General features: G+C 36.9%; 2 protein-coding genes across 3 annotated transcripts; one reads left to right on the top strand and one right to left on the bottom strand.

Moving 5' to 3' along the window:
- The first annotated feature begins 3532 nt into the window (after positions 1–3532).
- LOC128233555 (uncharacterized) lies at positions 3533–8465 on the top strand. Of its 2 annotated transcripts, XM_052947279.1 has the most exons (6): positions 3533–3592; positions 4266–4322; positions 6019–6106; positions 6691–6812; positions 7542–7644; positions 8226–8465. In XM_052947279.1, the coding sequence occupies exons 1-6, from the start codon at positions 3565–3567 to the stop codon at positions 8377–8379; spliced, it is 552 nt and encodes a 183-aa protein (XP_052803239.1). In that variant the 5' UTR covers positions 3533–3564; the 3' UTR covers positions 8380–8465. The 2 variants fall into 2 exon arrangements, with proteins under 2 accessions (XP_052803239.1, XP_052803241.1); XM_052947281.1 differs by lacking the exon at positions 3533–3592 and having other exon boundaries at positions 4256–4322.
- A 2130-nt stretch (positions 8466–10595) lies between these two features.
- Positions 10596–23941, bottom strand: LOC128235424 (mucin-2-like). The gene is made up of 15 exons (XM_052950246.1): positions 23905–23941; positions 21761–22306; positions 20997–21331; positions 20498–20639; positions 18271–18560; positions 17145–17715; positions 16747–16961; positions 15215–15379; positions 14495–14642; positions 13587–13747; positions 12625–12752; positions 11905–12029; positions 11445–11573; positions 11045–11110; positions 10596–10786 (listed from the first exon to the last, which is right to left on the bottom strand). Exons 1-15 carry the CDS (start codon positions 23939–23941, stop codon positions 10596–10598), a joined length of 3249 nt encoding a protein of 1082 aa, XP_052806206.1.
- Positions 23942–25024: the final 1083 nt, after the last annotated feature.

The raw sequence follows: 25024 nt of genomic DNA, 5'->3' as shown, positions 1-25024 counted from the left end.
TTAAGAGCGCTGATTGATTGTTGAATTTATTTCGGAAACACGCCTATCAGAGATTCGATCCCCATCATTCAAGACTGATTTATTCCGTGGGTGAATGATATTAGCTTAATATGTGAGCTTGTTTCTTTTTTTAAGCTAAATTAGTCCTAATCTAAGCATCCTTTTATTGCAAAAAATGTTCACAAAAACATATATTCCTAATGACATTTCACTTAGCGGTCGATATAGAGAGGAGGGGAGCATCTTTTATTGTATACATTGCAATTAATGCGTTCATTTAGTTGACGCAGTGTTGGTCGGTCCTAGAATACACGATTGTGCTATATTTAAGGTTTACCATCCATGGTGCGTTTTAGATATTCACATAGAGATTATTTATATGTTTAATTTATATGATTTAACCATTATATTATTAAGCATGGCATTTTTAAATAACACCATAATTACGGGAGATAATAAAACAAAATCCTTTGATTTTATAGCAATATTGTTTTTTAAATAACATATTACTTATATCAAAAACGCTCTCGATAAAAACTCAACATTCCGTTACTTTTAAATGAAACTTTACCAGTACTATTTTTGTATTAATGGTGGATAGCTTACCTTAATATAATATATATTTAAAGCAGTGCATTAAAGATAGTATTTGGCAAGCATAGCACAGCAGAATGCATGGTTTTAGAAAATGTTTTTATGAGATAAGGTAATTGAACGACGGCAGACAGATAGGAATCATTTCTCCCGGACAGAGCATTGTTACAAAGCCATTTAGACGCTATGAGCAATTTACGTGTGTTAGTTTCAGGTACGTACACGACTTGATTCTCGTGTGTTTTAATTAATTGTTATTTTGTTCGATTCTATACATTGACTGTACATGTGTACTTGTACTTGTCTAGTATTTAAAATTAAATTTAATAACAAAATGTAAGACAAACTTTCTTAAGACGAACGCTGAATGTAAAATGGATTAATTTAAATGAATATACATATCTGTAAGGTCTTTGCAACTAATGTGAACTATCATAATTAATTTAAATTTTGATATTTTCGGTTATATGGATATGGTTTCCTTTGCCCCGTATATCCCATATCGGGTCACCTACTAACCCCGTAACTTATAATATTTGCAGCCCTCGTCCTGATTGCCGCTTTCTGGCAGAGCAGTTCCACCGTCCTCCCGGCTGCAGATCCCAACTGCGTACACACAGTGAATGACTGCACCGGAAGGTTACATCATACTAAATTGTGTTTCTTGAGTATACCCGAAACTTCATGTTTCAATTCTTTTTTATACGCCAAAGTTTGAATTTTTTTCCTCCTACTTTGATAATGTGTACCTGTTTATGAAAAATAAAGCAAGTGTAAGGATATCAAATTTACATTTTGTCGTGACATTTAAGTATATCTTAAAAAATCCTTTTTTAGGTTTGCTGGTGACTACGCCTATTGCGAAGACTGCACAAAGTACGCCACGTGCGCCGGAAGTGGGTTTTACGTTCGGCAATGTCCGGAAATTTCCGTATTTGACCCGACCATTGACAAATGCTCGGACTATAACATCCACGCTTGTAAACGTGTTTAAGGTGTTTCATGTGAAATGGTTTCAACTTTATGGTTGAAAAAGAAAGCGAGAAAATAATTGAGTATTCGGATTTTAAGGATTAAATTTGAAATATGAAAAAGTAAGCTTTTGTTATTTTGTATGTCAAACTATGCTGCATGGTCCATTGAAGTTCCGTTAAGAATACAAAACGATGAACTTTGACTGTTTTCGTTAACCAACATTGTGTACACGAAACACATACACAGGGCTTAAATATGCGACATTTTTATCCCCTTTTGAAGTATGATAACATATCATATAAGCAATAAATTGCAAGCACTTGTTTATGCCCACTTATTTATCTTTGGAATTACATCAATACAACATCTGTCAATTGTAGAGCTTAAAAGTATATATTCGAAGTATTAAAAGGACTGCAGTCAATATGGTCCCTAACACGTAGACGATTGTTACTGACATTGCCAAACGCTACCGTCCCCTCTGAGGTTCTTTGCAAATTGCATCTGGTAGAACCCGCTCAAACGTTAAACATATGTGTGAATCAAGTCACTAGAAGTGCTGAGCGACTAGGGCACAAAACACTTGGATGACCTGAACTGACATTGTGCAACGTTAACGTCCCATTTGAGGTTCATTGGACATGGTATCCGGTCGAACCCGTTGTTTGCGCATATCGCATACACACTGTATTCGCATCTGGTAATTTTCCTTCCGGTACATTAAGGCATTCGGCAAGTCTTTACTAGCATCGAGCTGAAACGGTTATTATAATAAGTATTACTGAGTTAATTGTTTGATTCATTCGAACATGGCAATATAAACCATCGAGTGAACACCAAAAGCTATATTTCACGACTGGTGTAGCCACATGTGGAATAAATACTGTATTACACTAAAACAAACGAAGTATGTTTTAATATATTCCTTAGTAGGATATAATACAACATTTAATTGCAGTTTGTGTTTTTTTTTTCAAATCGTATGAGAACGTCTCACCGTCGACACGGACACCTAACGCGTTTGATTTGGACCTGAGAGCGGACTAAAATTTCGAAACAGTGAAAAATATAAATGTTACCGGCCCAGATTTAAGAATTTGATTATGCTTTATTTTTAGAAGCTGTTACATATCAATAACCGATTTGCATCCGACGGAATGGTGTGTACACTAGCGGATCTGTAGAGGATGGGGTGCACCCGGGACCCCCCTAAAATCGTCCAAATTAACTATTTTTTCAATATAGGAGAAAAAGAGTAATTAACTTTGCCAAAATATGCACCATTTTCGACTATAAATTGTTGAAATGTCTTGAGGGAAGTACCCCAAACAACCTTGCCAACACTTTAAACTAATTATATTTCGGTTCTGAGGAAGGGTGCATGTCAAAAGGTTACGCCCCTAAGTTACGCCCCAATGAATGTCACAACGTGAATTCGCAGCTGGTATATGACCATAAATTAATGTTATCTATGGTTCGCAACGTCTCTCTCTCTCTCTCTCTCTCTCTCTCTCTCTCTCTCTCTCTGCTTACTTCACGACTCCCTCTAATTCCGAACACCCACAGGTAGTGGGGGACAAGATTTGCTACCAGCAAATACTTTATCTTGTTTTACAATAAGGGAATATTACTTTTTTAACGTAACAAAGCCATATTATCGATTCGACCTTCCAAAGAATTATAACCCCGAGTCAACCAAACTACAATACTCAACCGAACAGTAATAAGGTTACATACTACTGAATTATTAATAATAAAATATGTATCGCTTACGAGCAGGTCACACAAAATGCTGACAACTTGTCGGGATATAACTCGTCAAGTTGGCATAAAACAAGTAGGCAAGATTTCATGATCACACCATCAGGTTATAAGATATAGGTTTCCATACATGAGAGAACTGACTTATGAGATAAGATAATGAATGAAACGCTTGCCCTGAATAAAGAATCATTTCACTTTTACAAAGCAGTGTAATAAGGTCACTTTGGCATAATGAACTGTCTACGTGTGTTAGTATTAGGTAAGTACACTACTTGATGCATTATGTTTGACTTAAATGTTAGTTGTTTTCTAATTTGTGAATTGATTGTTTAGAACGAAAAGGCGAAGTGATGCATGACAACAACTTTTAACCTGCAGCGCGTTCAGTAAAGATGTTTGCGGCGAACGTTCGCTATTTGGTTTCCCGCTTAACGTGAATGCGCTGCGTTGCAACAGGGATACAAAACAAAACGTTTGCGAGCGTTTTGTAAACGCTCGCCTGACTGAACGCACTGCAGATATAGCCCTTGTGTATGGGTATCTAAGCTGTCTTGGTTGATACCACAATAACGTCTTTTAATCTGTGATTATATTTTAACGCAGTTAGCCATATTGCCAGGTATGCGTGACAGGTTATAAAGAAAGTAAACACAACTACTGTAAAAGTAATTAAAAGTAAAATATATTTGTTTTCAATTTCTTTTCAACTAACGCAGAATGTCATAATCTAATAGAATACAGATTTTTCCCGGTTTACATTACCGTCAATAACATTACAAAGATTGCAGATGGTTCCCGGCTTACTTCATCTTCAATTACATACTGAAATAAGAGAGAAGCTGGTACCAGTCATACACAATCAAAATGTACATATCATAAACGAGATTTCAGCCGGTTCCCGGCTTACCTAATCGTCATTTACATGTTTACAGCCCTCGTCCTGATTGCTGGGTACGATGCATTGTTGTTTCCGTTAAACAATGGACAAGGTAATAATGTTCACCTATGATTATACGTGTGCAGTCGAAACTCGCTATGTCGAACTATGTTATCTTGATCATGGTTCCGGTTATGTCGAACTATTAGTTTCCGAATGTGTTGGGATTAGTTCTACTCCTTTTTTTCGACGGGTGAAAGCGAAAAGGTTCTATCTGCTTCTTAATTTAATGTCACTTAGAACCTTTTCGCATTCACGCCTCGATTTGTATTTCGATTATATCGAAAATACGTTATCTCGAAATATTTTCCGATGTCCTACCGACTTCGACATAGCGAGCTTTACTGTATGTCCATTTACCTAAGTAACATAAATGACATGTATATCGAAACTTACTATAAGTTGCTGGGTTAGTAGGAGACCAGATATGGGATAAACGGAGCAAAGGAAACCATATCGGTTGAGAGCGAAGCTTCGAGCCCGAATATAGTTTCCTGCGACCGTATATATCACGTCGACAACCGAATACCATTGGTCGGTTTATGGGAAATGTTTCCTTTATTCATTCGGGATCGGAAAATTGAGGCCATTTTGGAAAGATATAAAGAAACGTGAACCAAAATGGAAAAAAACATTGGTTCACCGCGTAACCAGTCATTGACCTATGGCGTTGCGACATTCATGTTGGAGGCACGATGCAGTGTTTTATCCTGTCACTTGCATACACATCGGTCCAATAACAAGATGCCGTATGAATTTAAGATTATTTGTATAGCAGACCACGTGATATATACAGTCCGGTGGTCATGAACTTCTTTTCTATTCTGAAATGTCAGAGGAAAAGCGCAAATGCTGCTTTAGAATCTGATCAATAGTTCGAGAACAACCGACCTCAATAACAATACACCCAGAAAATTCCATTTTTCTGTAGGATAAAGACACTGGCAAAAAAAAATCGTCCAGAAAGTCTACATCATGTACAAAACTCAGGTGCACTTACCCCACCCTCAAATGCTGAAAAATGTGCAACGATAGTGAATTCCATTTCTGTGGTGAATGACAAAATCTCACTTACAACAGAAATGAATTCTCTCTTTGCCGGTGCAGTTCTGAACATCCAACAATTTATTCTTTAATATCGAAATGAATTTAATCCATTGAACATGTGGCGATCTCGTGTTTGTGATCTTGAACCATGACCTGTGTAGTCTATGACTTGCGGAATAATTGTTACATGATAAGATAATGTTAAGTGATTGATCCAAGTGTATGCACGTTTTAAAACTTTTTAGGTTTTAAATTAATATTGACGTATTAAAATGCAATTACTTAGACTATAGACGTAATGAAAAAAATAACAGTTTTGAGAACTATTTAGGAGCGCATTTAAACACGGATACCGCGTGTGCTGACGTAAACAGGGAAAAACAGTTGACCCCTTTATTTTTAAAGATACTCGATAATTTTAAGGTTATTTTAATAAATAGTTATTTAATAAACAAAGTAACAGGATAAATAGACATCTAGGTTAGTGCCGTGGATGGAAAAAAGGTTATCTGGCTCGGCTGCAGAATTTATCTTAATATTAATTCCTCCGCCTCCAGATAAACTTCTTCCATCCACGGCGCTAACCTTGTATTCTATATAACACGTCTTATGTGGTTCGGATAACCAATAGTTGTAGTAGTCTTTCTTACATTCTAAAGTATATACCCAATATGAGTATTGGTTTGTTCATCCACTTGTAGAGCCGGAGCCGGAGCTTTTGTTCGTGTGTCCCGCCCCAAGTGCCCCACAGTTTGGTACCCTAAAGTGTAACTATGACCTCTTCTCGCTGTAAGTATACACGGTTTGACATTATATGTGTATATATTGGGCTTTACTCATTACGTATTATACATTTGTAAACACTGAGCCGATTCAGATGTGTTTTTTTTCTCGCCGAGAGGTCCACACGGTTTAATATTTCCCATGTATAAGGCCAAGTGATATGACCGTGTATAACAAAACTAAATATGTTTCTCATAATACTAAAATAGGAATTCTTGTGACTGCATGATTTTTTTAACAGGGAAATATGTGACCACGTGGTCATTTATTAAAAAAAACATTTATTCATGCTTCTGTTTTTATCTTTACACTAATCAATGTTGCTTTTTTGAGGTTTTTATCATTTAAGACATTTGTGTAAAACACAATATTGCGATAAAATCCATTAGCATTTATTGTGCACTTTTATGGTCGAGGATACAACAAACAACCCACCTCTGACATTGTTACGGGATATGACCGACATTGCACTTTTAACGATTATACGAAAATAAGCTTCAATAGGTATGGACTTTGTTTAAATTATGCCATTTTATGAATGGAAATCCTAGTACACACTTGGTTTTAGAATGCTAATGTGGTATTTCCAGGCACTGCACATCAGAGTGTGATGCTGGTTACCTGTTTGAGGACGGCTCCCATCAATTTACCGGCATTTGTGACCTCTTTGTGGGCAAGGCCATACCGAATACACCCAATTGTGTGAAAATCAGTACGTATTATACTGACAATATTCCCACTACTTTGGAAAATCTTCTTTCTGAAGAATGTTTTGGAAGTTCTCTATAATAGCAAGCTGAAGTAGCTTAATTCATTTAACAAAATTTCTTACTTATTTTAAAAAAAATGGTTTTGTGTAATTATCATGAAGATCATTTCTTTTTAAACTCCAATTCAGGAATTGAAATAGTACAGAAATAATACCAAATCAAAAACAGTCTGCTTAACTTAATCCTGTTATAAGGGACGTCAGTACATGTTTTGAATTGCGCAAACAATTAATCAATATTTAATTGACTAACTTGCACGGTTTGTGGAAAAAAATTACAAGACATTTATACAGGTATGATAATTCATGAAATAAAATGACAATGGGCAGACTGTGCATATCTTTCTTAAAGTTAGCAACGTGACGGACAACATCGTTGTTAACTTTTACGCTTGAACTATTCGGCGATGTGCTAATATATGTAAATAAAACGAATACAGCTGAAACAGTTGTCTTAAATTTTGGTAGGAGCCACTGCAGATCTCAAGTGTATCAATGAAACTTACAGAGCAGTAAAGATTTGAAAGTAAACAACGCATACGTTAACAGCGTTGTTAAATTTAACGAAGTTCTCAACAATTGAACCAATGTGGAAAAAACACACAGTAATTTGGCGCAAAATAGAATAATCATAAACGAAATGATAGACTCAGTGGTCTTGTTTCTAACCAGTTCCACAGACCAGCCTCTCACAGACCACTGTCGCCACCAGTTCCGCAATCGTCTCGTCTGCCACTGCCGACTGTGTACGCACACTAACGGACTGCTTCGGAAGGTACAGTTACTTAATTACCCTTCCCGAGTATATACGAATAACAAGACACATATGTTAAATATGTTTTTAACTTTAGTCACCGTATACATTTATGCAGCAGTCAACTGTAACCACGCCACCCCCCAGGTCCTGGGAATAGCTGGGACTTTGATTCTCGGCCCAGCTAAGCCAGGGTGAAATCCTCGTCCTGCGGGAACGAACTGATGTTAAAATCCCCGCAAAATGCACACCCCAGGGACCCTAAGTAAAACCCATTTCCCGCTATATTTGGCGTGAAGACATTATCACCGCATTCACCCGGATCTGCGGGGCCCCCTGGAAGGTAAAAACGTGGCCTATTGTCCCGGCTATCCCCGGTATACCACCGGACCTGGGGATGGGGTGAGGTTACAATTGACTGCTGCATTATGGAGTAGGCTTTCTCTCTCGCTTTGATAATGTTCAAGACTGTTGAAAAAATCTCAGACAAGCTTTTGTCCCAAAACCTTAGGGACTCTGGTTTTTAAAATTATATCAATTATATAGAATCCACACTTAAATATGTCACGGATTTTAAGAATCATTTTGATACTTTTCTTTAGGCGTCCTGGTGACTACGCCTATTGCGACAACTGCCGGATGTTTGCCACGTGCGCCGGAAGTGGGTTTTACGTACGGAACTGTCCGGAAATTGCCGTCTTTGACCCGACCGTTGACAAATGCCTGGACTATAGCCCAAACGCTTGTAAAGCATAAACGTGTTGTAGTTCTTGGAGTGTTTCATGTCAAATAGTTTCAAATTGATACGTAAAACTCGAATATAAAATGAAGGAGAAAACATATTGAGGTTTAGTTCTTTGCTTGATGTCCAGTTCAGAAGGATTAAACATCTTAATGATATTTCAAAGAACAAAATTGAGCTGTGTTTTTCTCTCTTTACTAACTATACCAGAAGAATTATCGAAGAACTTATTATTATCAATATGAATTTGCCTATGATTATTTTTTATGTTGAACGTATATAATCATGTTTTTTGTACATGGGTTAAAATGACCTGCAAGTGAGCCAATATTTTAATGTTTTGAACATTTAGAAAAAACTTGTTAATTAAAACTGTCTGGATATATGTTATCACTGAAATTCAAAATTGCCCTCACGACATCCCGAAGCAACATACACCCATCCGCGCATTAAGACAAGTGTGTAGAAGTATAGTATTTCAAAACACGATGATCTGAAATATTGTGATTATGCAAGGGTAAGCTGTTTAAACTTGGAATCTAAAACACAGTTCATGTTTTATTTTTTGAATGCAAAACACGGTTCACGGTTCAAAAAATTGATTTCAAACACTTTTCATGTTTTCATACATTGATTTCAAAACACGGTTCATGGTTCAAAACCTTGATTCAAACACGGTTTATGATTCAATACTTTGATTTCAAAACACGGTTCACGGTTCAAAAATTGACTTAAAACACTTTTCATAGTTCCATACTTTGATTTCAAAACACGGTTCATGGTTCTAAACTGTAATTTCAAAACACGGTTTATGACTCAATTCATTGAATCCAAAACACAGTTCAAAGTTCTATACTTTGAATTCAAAACACTGATTATGAAACAATTCTTTGAATCAAAAACACGGTTAATGGTCGATTCTTTGAATCCAAAACATGGTTCATGAATCAATTCTTTGAATCCAAAACACGATTCATGATTCAATACTTTGAATCCAAACCACGGTTCATGATTCAATACTTTGAATAAAAACACGGTTCATGATTCAATATTTTGAATTCTAAACACGGTTCATGATTCAAAACTTTGAATAAAAAAATGTTCATGATTAAAAAATTTGAATCGAAAACACGGTTTATGATTTAATACTTTGAATCCAAACCACGGTTCATGATTGAATACTTTGAATCCAAAACACGGTTAATGATTCAATACTTTGAATCCAAACTACGGTTCATGATTCAAAACTTTGAATAAAAAAATGTTCATGATTAAAAAATTTGAATCGAAAACACGGTTTATGATTTAATACTTTGAATCCAAACCACGGTTCATGATTGAATGCTTTGAATCCAAAACACGGTTAATGATTCAATACTTTGAATCCAAACTACGGTTCATGATTCAATACTTTGAATAAAAACACGGTTCATGATTCAAAACTTTGAATAAAAAAATGTTCATGATTAAAATTTTGAATCGAAAACACGGTTCATGATTAAATACTTTGAATTCAAAACCCGGTTCATGATTTACAACATTGAACTCAAAACACTGTTCATGATTCAAAACTTTGAATCCAAATCACGTTTTAATACAGTTAACCATCCATACATGTGGTATAAATAAAGATCTAAGATAAATAGTATACATGTAAAAACATTAGTTTCAGTCAATTCAATTAAATTAAATTTGCATTAAAGTTTCAATTTATTTAGAATTGTGTTTTATTTCAATAAACCTATGTATTTTCACCGATTTTTAAGAAAAACACAAAGACTGTTTTTAAACACTTTATTTCTACATATAATATATGATATATACACTTTGCTATCAGGAATTTAAAATTAAAGTCGCTCATCAATGAAACCGTCTTAAAAAACACCAAAAAAATATAAAGCATTTGCATAAAAATGTAACTCTTACCAAAGAAATAACATAAATAGAAAAAAAATAAGCAGACGCATATAAAACCGTCAACGCTTTTTTCTGTTGAGAATGTGAAATAATGATGTTTGAATGTTTTCGGCAGCATAATGTACTTTAAATCAACACATGCATTAGCTATGCGACATTTATTTCCCTTGTAGATTATGGTAACTTTTCAGACAAATAACAAAATCAATTAATATCAAGCACTTTACAAATGTCCTCCTGCTTGTCTCTGTAACACTAACTCGTATGCCATTGGCAAAAATGTGAAAATCAAAGCACCAGACGTGCTGAGCGACTAGGGCCCAAAGCAGCTGGATGACCTGTACAAGCATAGCTTGGAGTTATCGTCCCATTTGAGGTTCATTGGACATGGCCTCCGGTAGAAACCGCTGTTTGCGCATGTCGCATACACACCGCATCCGGCACAATGTTGGTAGTTGCCTTCAGGTCGGTTATAGCAATCGGTTGGGCTTTTAAGGCATCCAGCTAAATTAGATGTAACAATAGGTAGTACAGTGCTTATTGAGAACGTGCACTTGTTGTTGTTTTATAATTATCACTTTTGTTCTTGAAATTATACTTCATAAATTACGTACAAGGAATAATTGAAACATTTTGCAAAATCATATCTGCTTTTACCGAGTCAAAGACCGCTTTTCCAGATCTCTCTTATACATGTACATATGGTGCTATTCAGATTGTAGAAAAAAATGAGAGTTTAATATTCAATCCCCTGTGACTTACTTGAAAAGATGTTAGTACTGCTGCTAACTTGATGCGCATTTTGTCGGGTTGGTAGTGGGTACGTCACTGAAATAGCGTATTGGTGGTGTCTGATTTACTGCATTTGAAAATGCGAAACCCAGAGAACCCTTCCATTATTGGAAACAAAACAGCGGTTCTTGCTTGCTAAGAATATGCAAAATAAAAGCCCCAAAAATATGAAGTTCTTGAGGTACATAATTTTGTCGGTGTACAATATCGCGTGATAAACCGAAATTAGCACATTCCAAGCGCTACGTTTTGGCAACTTTTTACAAATTATCTTTTTCTTTTAGTTTTCTACTACTAAAATATAAATAAGCTTTCAGACATGAACTTTTCGTTAAATACCTTACAAACATATTATAAAACAGATGCCTACGTGTTGGTGGGGCCTTATGCGTAACGGTAGGTCTGGGCGTGGTCGATGTCGAGATCATGGGTGGACGTGTGGGTGGGGTGGGTGGAGTGTTGATTTTGATTGTAGGGACGTTTACAGGCGCCGTCCAGTCTGCAGTATAAGATGGAAAGTATTTTGAATAGAGAGTTCAAGGAGATATTGAACTACATACATAGGTTAAGAACTTTAAATGTCTGGATCGAAATACGCCGATATACAGAAAGGTGTAGAAAATATGTTCAATATTCCATGAATGTAAATTATACAATCATATTCTATGGGGAGGTTTTCTCTACGCTTTTTTGACTATCATTTATTGTCACAGCAAAGAACAATGGTATGGTAATTGATATTGCAGAAAAAACATGGAAATCAAAACAAAGATTGTCTTATTTATATGCCAAACATTAATCTAAATAACTGAATCAGCCCTTCAACTTACACTTATCTTTCTCACAGATGTAGTTCCTCTTGTTGTCACAGTTGTCATCGTTCAGCTCTCGGTTCCAGAAGTCGCCACAATGTTCACCATACCCGCCGTTGTCTGGCTGGCCCTTCTTCCAAGGCCTGGAGAAATTGGACGATAGGTATAAACTTTAAGGGTTCTAACACGTAAAAGAAAACGGGGCAAAAATCGTTTATTGAAGAGCCAACTTAACGCTTTTGATAACAAGGATCTTTCGGGATTGAGCTCCGCTCTATATGTAAATGATTCTATTTTGGGGATGCGTAGTCAGGACAGCCTTCATTCAAAGTGGCGTAGCCGAAAAGGCCAAGATTCTCGTACGATAAATAGTTAATAGATTCGATAGACCCTGATACTCGTTTTGGCATACTATTTTACCATTTACGTATAAACATTATTGAAAACATTTCCGACGGGAAAATTTCAATATTAATATGAAAAACTATGACAAGCTCAGTAGCCAAAGGTTTAAACATAAACCCCGTTTGATGGCACAGGGTAAACGCCAAAGACATAGAACACAAAAACAAAAAATCGCAAACAAGAAACATGGAACAACAGCAAAATACTCCACAGACAACACAGTTGCAATATACTATATAAAAAAAACTAGGTGTATTTATCAAGGATTGTTAGGTACCGCATTGGAAGGGTCAGTAAAATGTAAATTTACTGGGGGGTTAAGTTTTTACTCACAAGATGTTCGTGTCTAAAGCCTTGCCGTCAGTCCACTTGTAATCCTTGGTGTCCTTCCGTGGTAGGTTGCTAAGTCCCACCCACCACAAGCTAGGACTGCGACTTGAGATCTCGCTCACTATGAAGTTCTGCAAAACAAAAAATAAATACAACTGTAACAAACGCTATTTATATTATGTATATGAATTAATAAACGTTCACTCGTTCTATCCTTGAATTGATTTTTAAGGACAAGTTGTTACCGTATCGCGTTTCGGGCTAATTGTATTGTAAAACATTATTTCTTTTGACGACTTATGTTTATGTATTAATTCTGCTTTGTTAGGTTTCTACGTCTTATAATTTGATGTCTGATGGGGGACGGGGTTGGGGTCATGCCAAGTAGGCGACCCCGATCATTGGGCCTTTATGTCTTATCATCGTTATTGCAATTTTGTTTGAGGGTGTTCAACCCGATGTCCAAAACCGATCAATTCTCCGCAGTTAAAAAAAAATACCAACAACTGGAACCCTTCAGCAAATGTTACTATTTGCTAAAATAATCGTTTTTGAAGACCAGAATTTTCAATCGCATTAGTGAGGCGATTGAAAACTTATTACGATTGTGGTGTTGCGTGATTGGTTGATTGACATTATCACGTGATGCTATTAATGTATCCATAATTGGTCAACATATTCATTGGTAATTAAAGTCCCGGTGGCCGTGAGGACTAACCGAATTACCGGCGTGGGTTCGATTCCACTAAAACCGAAATACCTGTTAGGCTATAACTGTGTAAAATAATGAAAGTATAAGTGTTTTCAGGTGCATTAAAAATCTTGTTTAACGAATATAAAAAAATCAACATTTTGAACACTGTCACGTGATTTAAATCACCATCACGTGATAGGCCTGACTGCAGTCGATACTATACAGCAAAGGGAAGTAACCGCTGCGTGGAGTTTTGGTCAGTAGTAAATACCTTTTCTGGTGAACTTTCTATATCCACCAAGTGTCCTTGTTTCAACAGACAGCTCCTCTTGGCGTCTGACCAGCTCTGTGTGTCGTTGTTGGCGGAAAAGTAGTAGCACTTAGTCGTCCCGGGTAGTTCTTTCCATCCCGGACCACACTGCCCAACTGGTGCTGGAATGGAAAAAAAATGAACGCTTTGCGAGTCACTTGTTTATTGAAATGTATATATGCACTGTAACTACGTGCGGATTCCTTTTATATTGAAACGGGTAGTGTACGTGCACCTTTTATTGAAACGGGTACGTGTACATGCGGAGTATTTGTTGATTCAAAACAGGTATATATGTAAGCGCGTGCTCCTTTATATATAAACGGTTACGTGTACGTGCGGACTACTTTTTTCGCTATCACATAGGTATGTGCTCAAAGTTGAAGTTGAAACCTGACCTGAATGTACAAAAGGTAAAGTTTAAGGCTTCTATAAGTGACATCCCCCCTCCCTAAAAAAACAAAAAAAAGTGTATTTGTAAACAACCTCGGTTTATTGATCGTACTCTCATTGCCGAAGTGTCTTATCAGATCTCTGATCTGAGTATCCTGCTGTGCAGTTTTTTTTATATAGAAATGGACCCTTAATGGCCCTGAGCCAATAAACGAATACACAGGAAATTGGCCCCTACTGTGACACCAGTGCAATAAGCAGGAGATGCACAGCAAGGGATTATCATGCCAAACATTCCCTAAACTAGGCCCTTAACATCCTGGTATTTATAGCGTATATCAAAGGCCATGGACAGATGACCTTTGATATCCTTTCACGACAAGGCTTACTCTTAATCAATTATTAGAACAAACCACATTATGTCTCTCTTGACGACAACTTAGTCACAGGCGATACTTCTTAAAGCCAACCATTACTTGTTATAGCTTGACAGCCGAGCAGGTCAAATCTGAGGGCGATATGGGTGAACCAGGTCTGTGGATGGATCCTTACAAACTTGGCGATAAACTGACAGTCGAACATATTCGTAACCAAGGAGTCCGCGTCCGAGTTGCCGTTGAATACCTGGAAGCAAACGAGAACAGAATGACATTAAATATTGTGAGTGTTTTGTTTTTTTTGAAAGTAGAATAATTGCCTAAATTAGCTCATTCCAAGATAAAAAGTAAACAAAAATGTAAAAAACGGTAAATCTATGAGAGTGCAGCTTTAAGGGTGTTTCAAATGTTTATGGATTAAGTTAATACTTAAACTGAGAAACACTGCAGATGACAAAATAAAATAGCAGACTGAAAAGATAGCAATAATGAATAAAATTGCGTCAATATTGTATTGAGCCAAATTTGCTCCTATATTTATAAAACATACTTCATCAGTGATAGGAGAGCAAAACACATTGTTATTTTGAACCATGTATTTTCTGATTGCGAATGCTTGTTTTGTGAATGAGTTTATTAATAACATTAAACGCATTATTTAACAAGATATTCAAGATATATATATGCAGGTCAATTCTATGGATCATTATATATGTATCTCTGTATGATTGTGTATTTTTTCTAAAGAAATAAACGGACTGTGAGTAATTGCAATTCCTAAGAGAGAGAAAAAACATTTAGCAATAGTAACCAACCCACCAGATCATTTCCCTGCTTGTCTTTGATGAAGTGCCATGTCTGCCCGTCATTACTGTAAGAGACGGTGAAACTGGTAGTCCACTGAACGCAACATCCGGTGAGTGGATCGATGTGACGGCCCTGTGTGACCACACCCCGAATAAGGCTCGGTCGCATCAGCTCCACCTGGCGGGATGGAATAGCAAAAAATGATACCTTAAGATTGGTGTGTATTGTGAAGAAATGGGTTTGTATATACCATACATATCTTTTAAAAAAGATAATCGGCGTGAATAAAATCATGATATTTACTGTGTGTTTAAGAGGAAGACAGCTTGTCACAATTTCTCGAAACTTCGTATGTTTAAAAGGCTTAAGAAGCTTATTTCAAATAGCCAAAATACATACTTAAATTGAATTTTGTTTAATAAAAAAATGTTTTATGTGATTATTATAAAGATAATTCCTATCTGAAGTATAAAAACTCTTAACGAAGTAAACATTATGCAAATTATTGAAAAATAAAAATAATGAGCTTAGCTTAATCCTGTTATAAGAGACTTAAGAAGTTTTGAGAAATTGCATGAGGCCTGAAGTTCAATTATACATATATGACAGAGGTACTTGTGTATCATAGTGTAATAATTGGCATATATTGAAGAATAAAATCATCTTTACGATTTTTGAATACCATTAAAGCATTCCCATTATTGAGAGTAGTGGGGAGTTAGGAATGAACATACCAGAATACATCTACGTAATTGTATATAATTCAGAAAAAATAATTGTGTGATTTAACCACGCAATTTGGCTGGTAAGCGCAGTGGTTAGCGCACTCGCTTTTCACCAAGGGGACCCGGGTTCGATTCCCGGCCTGGACGCATTTGAGATTGGTTTGTGGTCACCTAGCCTCCTGGTTTCCTCCGGGTCATTCATTTCAACCACAACACTAGACCACACTCGCGTCACATCGTACCAACGTCAGTGAATTATTCAATGTTTCAATACATGTTTCACAATCGTTGTAAAAATAAATTAGTCAACACTAAACTACCTAGAAATACACAACGTCGGCAACACCTGTACCCCATCTGTTCGATAGTACCTTTATAATGCAGAGTGTCATAGCTACCGAAATACACGACCATACGGTGTTGTTCATATTCTTAATTTTTGATTCTATCAGTATTAACATTGATGTACTGGTCCCAATTTATCGAAACTTCTTAAGTCCCTTATAAAGGATTAAGCTAATTTCATTAATTTTGATTTCAGTAAATTGCGTAATATTTACTTCTTTAAGAGTTTTTACATTTTATATATATAGAAATATTCTTTTATTATGATAATCACAATACACAATTTTTTATTTATTAAAATTCAATTTAAGTATGTATTTTGGCTAATTGAAATAAGCTACTTCAGCCTGTTAAGCTTAAGAAGTTTCGAGAAATTGGGGCCCGGTCCTTATCGTGCACTTGTTAAACAGTTAGATGCGTGTGTTGTCCATCCCCGTTCCTTAAATATCAAAAGCCCAAAAGCCTTAACAGTACCTGTATATACTGATTCTTATCATCCGTCCCGGCGGTCCAGGCGCCTCGGTAGGACGTCCCGTTCCCATAGTCGTACGCCTGCGTGAACAGTCGGGAGCGGTCGGGGCCGTTGTTGTCACGTGGGAGATGGGAGTTCCAGGAAGAAGTGGAGGTCAGCTGGCGGTCCGGGACGCCGTGAGCGCCTGAGACAAGGTACTCGTGGCACACTTGGGCGCCTGGTGAAAATAGTGATCGAGGACACTTTTTTGATTAAGCTATAGAAATATTATCAACTTTATTGTAATAAGTACTTGATTTGTTACAAACCTTATTTTTTGCATTTGTATAAACTCATATACTCAACTATTTCTGTATATGGATAACTGAAGCTGTGTTAGATAAATTAATTTAAAGTTTACCTAAAGGAGCATTAGCTGGTGGTGTGAAAGGCACAAATGGCGGCAGTGTTGTCATCACGGTCGGCTTCGTCGTGGACGTCGTAGTGGCAGTGCTGGTTGGAGTGGTCCGACGTGTTGTTGAGGTGGTCGTGGGGGTCGTTGTTGAGGAAGTGGTCGTAGTAGGTGTTGTAGTTGGTGTTGTTCTAGTCGTGGTGCTTGTCGTTGTTGGGGTGGTGGTTGTGCTTGTTGTTGTTGGTGTCGTCGTCGTTGAAGTGGTTGTGCTTGTCGTTGTCGGGGTGGTAGTGGTGCTTGTTGTTGTTGGTGTCGTTGTTGAAGTGGTTGTACTTGTTGTTGTGCTAGTAGTGGTTGGCGTGGTTGTTGTTGACGTTGTTGTCGGTGTAGTGGTGCTGGTGGTGGTTGTGGGCGTAGTTGTTGACGTTGTTGTTGACGTTGTTGTTGGGGTTGTGGTGGTGCTCGTTGTAGTGGGCGTTGTTGTAGATGTTGTGGACGGGGTGGTTGTGCTGGTGCTTGTCGTTGTGGATGTTGTGCTAGTGGTGGTTTGCGGAGCTAGAGGGTCGCAGTGATACGTTACCTGTGGTAATAAAACCGTTCACATACATTAATAAAACATTTTGTTATCTATTGTTGTGTTGTCTTTGCTCACTCAAAGTCATCGATATTATATGTCAGCGTGTATGTTGCAGACAAATATGACTTTTGGGCAGATTTAATCTCTTTCCATTGGTGAACGCTTTAGAGCGTCAACAATTTACAATAGTACTGAACTCTCTTTGTAGGACAAACGGCATTCTATAAGTTACGAACATTAAGAAAGGTTGAACATAAGTTTTTTTCAATAGAAATTCCATTAAAATGCATTTACTCTTGTCACAGCAATTTGACACAAACAATCAAGCGGTAACATATGCCTAAAAAGTCCAGTTAAAATTGTGTTGTGAATCTACGCCGTTTATTAAAACGTAGTACAGTCGAACCCCAAGCGGGTTTGTTTACCTTCAGTATAAATAAATTGGTCCTTTACATTAAGTTCGAGCCAACGATGAGTTCGAACAAAGCGAGTTCGAGCCAACGGGGTTCGACTGTATTCTGATATATGGTCAAACTACTGTTAACGATGAAAACTTACCTCAAGATATTTCGAAATTGACGGACATGGATCGGTTATGTGAAGCCACAGTAATGTGGCCTCCACAATACAAGAGGACTGGTGATCACACCAGAAATGGACTTGCTGGCTAGCCCCAGCAGCGCCCGTACAGGGCAGCGGGGCGTAAGTCAGTTGTTTTGTGTTACAGGGGGCTTGGCTTCTACGACCGTAGAACACGGTGTCTATGACGATTTCAAATCCGGGTGTGCATTTTAGTCGGTCCTGTTGTGGAGCGCAGATAGTGGATTTGAAGGTACCTGGAATAAAAACTAGACCGATAAGTTAATATGCGGATGTGATAAAATAGACAATATTTTTACGAGACAATATCATTTTAATCAGGGGCGTAGCTAGGGTCTTAACATTTTATAGGCCTGATGATTCTATGTGAGTTTGGGGACTTTTAGCACATTATACACACTTAATTATACTTGCCATGATTACAATAAAATCAATCAATACACACTGCATGCATCTTGTTTCAATAAACACCAAACTTGCTTTGGTTAAAATTATACAATTTTTTGTGTTGTTTAAAGTGTTTGAGTAGCTATTAGGTTTTATTGCATTTCCGGGTTATTTAAATTTTGTCATCTTTTCCAAAAAAGTTGTAGGCCAAGGCCTCCAAGGCCTATATTTAACTACGCCACTGTTAATGTACCAGTTCTATGCTTACGAAACCCATCGTCAGCATTACGTGTATCACGTAATGGTTTGCTAATCGATTAGTATTACATTTACGGAAGAGTTTGCCTATCGATTGATGCAGTATCACCACGGTTTGCTTATCGATAAATGTAATATTGACAAATGCAGTATAACGAAATGGTTTGCATACCGACAAATGCAATTTTACCAGATGGTTTGCTTATCGATAAATGATATATGGATGCATGTAGGATTACGGAACGGTTTGCTTATCGATAAACGTAATACGACGAATAAGGTGTTACGTAATTGTTTGCTTATCGGTTACTGTAGTATCAGTAAATGTAGTATCCCGGAACGGTTGGCTTAACGATGAATGAAGAATAACTTAGTTGTTTGCTTATCGATGTATGATAATCACGGAATTGTTTGCTTATTTAGTATTTAGTAGTATCGCGGATTTTTTTTTGGATAACTCTAGTATCGATGAAATTCAATGTAGTACACACATTTATTGGTGATTTGGAAAAGTAAGCTCGTCGATAGACGTAGAATCGATATCGGTATTACGGAATGGGTTGCTTATCGATACATGTAGTATCGATATCGGTATTACGGAATGGGTTGCTTATCGATAAATGTAGTATCGATATCGGTATTACGGAATGGGTTGCTTATCGATAAATGTAGTATCGATATCGGTATTACGGAATGGGTTGCTTATCGATAAATGTAGTATCGATATCGGTATTACGGAATGGGTTGCTTATCGATAAATGTAGTATCGATATCGGTATTACGGAATGGGTTGCTTATCGATAAATGTAATATCGATATCGGCATTACTGAATGGGTTGCTAATCGATAAATGTAGTTTCGATATCGGGTTTACGGAATGGGTTGCTTATTGATAAATGTAGTTTCGATATCGGGTTTACGGAATGGGTTGCTTATCGATAAATGTAGTATCGATATCGGTATTACGGAATGGGTTGCTAATAGATAAATGTAGTATCGATATCGGCATTACTGAATGGGTTGCTAATCGATAAATGTAGTTTCGATATCGGGTTTACGGAATGGGTTGCTTATTGAAAAATGTAGTTTCGATATCGGGTTTACGGAATGGGCTGCTTATCGATACATGTAGTTTCGATATCGGTATTACGGAATGGGTTGCTAATAGATAAATGTAGTTTCGATATCGGGTTTACGGAATGGGTTGCTTATTGACAAATGTAGTTTCGATATCGGGTTTACGGAATGGGTTGCTTATCGATACATGTAGTTTCGATATCGGTATTACGGAAGGGGTTGCTTATCGATAAATGTAGTATCGATATCAGGTTTACGGAATGGGTTGCTTATCGATAAATGTAGTATCGATAAATGTAATATTAATTGTTTGTTATCGATGAATGTTGTTTCACAGATATCATGCATTACAAAGTTGGATAAACTTTTAAAACTCTTAACCGTGAGCATTTTGTTGAGAATAAAAATTTGTTGTCCATAGCACGGCAAGGATGTATTATGTTGAGTTGTATATTGTATTTACCGGGCGGTAAGGTATTTGTCACACCAGCAGTGGTCGTTACTAGAGGAACCGTAGTGGATGAAGTCGTAGGCATGGTCGTAGTTGTGGCAGGAGGTGTCGTAGTTCCGACTGTTGTTGTAGATAGCGTGGTCGTCTGTGTGGTCTATAAAATTAATGTAGCTAAAAAATTGTATAACAAATACATAAATGGCGGGTTTATTATATAAGACACGTTCAGTCGTTCAGATAAAGTATGTGTTAACAATATTAATATGAAAAATAACAGTGCAATTTATTTTCATTATTAAAATATAAAAAAAAAACTAGATGGTATTAAAAAGTGATCATAGTCTTATTCATGATTTTAACAATTGCAACCATTCGAGTCGAAATTCATCGTTTGGAAGTTCAAACCTCTAACCCTTTTTATGATTTTAATACAGTATTAAATAGAAAACCATCAAAGGTTTTTATTTGAAACAAGCTCTGATATATGCATTATTTGAAAGACCCTAGTTACCATCGGGGTGGTCGTGTTAGCCGGCGGCGTTGTCGGGATTGCGCAGGTGTAGCTGACTTGTAGATATTTCGGAATACCACTGCACGGGTCCGGGCCGAGTAGTTGCCAGTCATTCTTCACATTACAGCTCGGGTTGCCGTTACAAAGGCCGGACACATGCTGAGTGGCAACGGGGCCTCCCTGACAGTGTGCACCAACGACACTGGTGTTGTACGGGTTGCAGAGGCTGGCGGGGGCCGGGGGAAGACGCCCCCACAGAACATGTGTTATGTAGATGACTTGACCGGTAGGGCAGGAAAACACATGACTTTTCATCTCACAAATAGTTACTTGGCCTAAAATAAGAGTTCATCTTAAAAAGTAAATGTTGACCAGTGTTTATGTTACTAGTATGTCTTTTTAAACTAGATACTTCTCTGTATCTATAGTAATTGACAACACTTGCTTATCTTTATATTTGCTTATATTTTAGTAAACAGATTATCATATTTTCCTTATTTATCTATAAATTGAGTTTTGAATGTTAGGCAACCATACCAAGGCGCTAATGACTTTTTTACGCCTGAGCCTTCGTTAAAAGCAAGTTTGAATAAGGTAACAATTGCATACAAAAGAGCAATGTTTTCACCAGGTGCTCAGCCATACGTTGAACTACAATATTCTGTGATTTCGAGTGAAATAAATTTTAAATTACACCGAATTTAACAGACTTGTTTTCTAATAATTGTAATATTTAAGAACATGGCAGGTGTAAAAGTTCTTACTATTGTTCGGAGCTAAAGTTGTTGTTTTAAACGTAAACGATGTGGTTGTCGTCTGTGCTGGTGTCGTTGTTTTTGGTACAGTGGTCGTCTGCACGAGAGTTGTCGTCTGCGCTGCCTGTGTGGTCGTGCCCATCACTGTCGTAATGGCGCCAGATGTTGAAGTCATCAATTGGGTAGTCGTCGCCGTCGGGGCCGGCGTTGGGACCGCACATTGGTAATCAACCTTTAAAAACTTCGGATCACCAGGACAAGGGTCACCCAGAGTCAGGTATGAGTTCGTCACCGTGCATTTTGACTTCCCGGCGCACAACTTTTTCACGTTGTCGGAAGCTTGAGTTGTCGTCTGCTGACAGCTCATGTTCATGTTCTGTTTGTTGTAAGGGTTGCACGTGGCGGGGGGTAACGCAGTCGTGCGGCCGTACAGCACGTTGGTAATGTAGATGTCTTTTCCAATGGAGCAGGCGATATCTTTAGGGCCGGTTAACTCGCAGACTACTATTGTTTGTGTCTGCTGCGAATTAACATTGCCGAAAATGGCTAACAGGGCTAAAATTAGAAATAAGAAAGAGAGTTTGTATTTATATATATAACATCAAACATATCAATTATTTATCGTTGAGCAGACGCTGAAAGGTTTGCATGTCAGTGCTAGATTGTATCTCCTTGCTGAAGTTCTTTTCCGATGCAGTTTATCTTATTGTCATCATTTTTTTGTTCACCAGATGAATTTTAAAAGATTTGCATCTACAAACATTATGTTATTTACTTGTACATGTCCCGATTTCCCGAACACTTTTAAGTCGAAGCTCAGCACACTAGTTTTATTTTGGTATTAAATCTGTATTATTTTCCCTAAAATGTATTGAGTCTGTTTAAGGAATGTATATTTAAGATAATCATTATGAACATTTATTTTATTTTGTAAAATGAAGTAATTTCGATAACGTTTTAGTTGCTCATAAGGAAATCAAATCAACTACAGTCTGTGAACACACTATTATTATTTTTATTTAGCATCGTATGTGATCGTATACTTTTGTATCTTTTTCGATATTACGTATTATACATCATAAAAAAAATCCAACGTATTTTTCCAAACCCAGTCAGTCTTAACTTTAATAAGGTGAGCAAGCGGGTCTCTAATCCTTGTGTATACAAACAATACATTATGATGACGGGTTAAGGCCTTTTGTGGATCATAACAAGACCCTTGACACCCTAGCCCAGTGATAAACTACGGACAGTAATATCACCCCTGAGGTGGGCGAATGTTTGGGCTGGTTTTGGTTACTGTTTTCAGGTCATCAAACGTATGGCAAATTTATGTTCTAATTTTATATATAAGCGAATAATCAGGGGCTGTGTTTGTGCACATTGATTAAAATAAAAAGGCGGTTACTTCCCCCGAATATTATTCTCATTGTTTTTATTTTGTCGCAATCAGTTGTTGAAACAGAAATTGAATGAAAATCAATAAATAAATCATTCTTATTGCTGTAAGATGAATAAGTACAATTTACCATTTCGATTCTGTCAATTTATTAAATGAAATTGGATGTTTAAAAACTGCTTTATTTAAGTAACTTTAACAGTAACTAACGATTTAAAGGTATAAAAATTATAAAAGCAATAATACAATGTTTTTCATATTTATGAAATGCAGATGCATTTGTTTTATAGGAAACTGTTATATTCAGCGAAATAATATTTAACAAATAAACAAAGTTCGAGTCCAAATAAAGTAGCCATAGTAATTTTAACAATCGAAACATATTGCAGATAATATAGGTTAATATATAATGTTTATAATAATAATTCTATATAGTAGATCTATTTACTATTACAAAATGAAATTGTATTATGTTTGCAAAGCTTACCAAAACACAAAGTGAAAAAAATCCGAGGCTGCATTTTGACCACTGTTAGCATGTCCAAAATATAATTTCTGATTTATTTTCCACGGAAGAATAAATGAAAGCTTTTTTAACTTGCAATTCTTAAAATCTAAAATTCACATGATATCCTGGTTAGGGTCAGAGCTGCCGCAGACTTAAAATGATCTGTACGTGGGCCCAGGTTTTGACTTAATGTTGTTGAAGGTTTGTTTGGATACACAAACAAGGCTATTGAAAATCACGGAATACCTCCCAAATTCTCAAACCCATCGCTGGGATTGGACATTATAGGTTTTACCTTCTTTGTAAATGATTAGTGTGATTTTCTGATATCTTGGCGAGGTACAGGAGTGATGCTTGAAGATATATCAGGGGGGGGGGGGGGAAGGGGCGATGTAAAACATGACTTCAAACAACTACACAAGTATAGTTTAGCGAGAAATTAATTTAATGTAGAAAGACCTGATGGCGACGCATTAAAATGATCTTGCTGCTCAGACTTGCTTCAATATTGTTATAGTGTGTATGTCTGAGTTATAAATATTTCTTCCAAACCTTTTTCATAGTCTTTAATATGTACGACAAAACCTCTTCGGTCATTTTTTCCCCGGAACCTACCCCATCCCACATTATGTCATGTTAGTCTAGCTACACCTGCCCATCGTCACATTTGTTTTCTGTGCTGCTCCGAAACTGGAATATTGTATTTGAGTCGAGTACCTAACAGCACATGAAACAATTGAAACTAAAGTATTAAATCAAGAGTGTGGCTACGACCGATCTGTTTGTGATATAAACATAGAGAATGCACGTCTTCTACCGCACCGGGGAGTATCACGTGATCTCTATAGTACATTGTCCGCACAACATGGCTGAAAAAACCGTCGATTCGACCACGAAATAAGGGGTATGCTCATTGTTACTGATATTTCAGGATATGCAGAATAGGCGCAGAGTACCCGCCTAATGATATAATATACTTACGTGCCTTTCGTTCGTCCGAGGGCTTCTTGGTTTAGGCCTGAAACTCGATACAAATTTTATTTTTGTATGTACATCGTCTGAACAAGTACTTTATTCGGGTATTTCAGCGCTAAATGCAAATTTAAGTCGATATCTTCTACAAAAAAAATGATTTAATTAGTAAATGTATCATTCGTGCCAAGTTTCCATTGTTTTCTCGGTGTTTTAAGAAAGTTATTGATTCCTTTCTTACCGAGTACACAGTCTGAACAAAATATTCATGAGTACATCGTCTGAACGTTTTTTTTCAACGCATCTATTGCTGTCACGAAGTCATTAGGACTTATTCTGAATACAAAATACTACGAAAAAGTACTAGAATATCTCAGGATATCTCTTCGATGTG

This window comes from Mya arenaria, chromosome 5, assembly GCF_026914265.1.
Source record: "Mya arenaria isolate MELC-2E11 chromosome 5, ASM2691426v1".
Lineage (NCBI taxonomy): Eukaryota > Metazoa > Mollusca > Bivalvia > Myida > Myidae > Mya > Mya arenaria.
The sequence above is the reverse complement of the archived record's forward strand: the minus strand, read 5'-3'. Positions and strand labels throughout refer to the sequence as shown.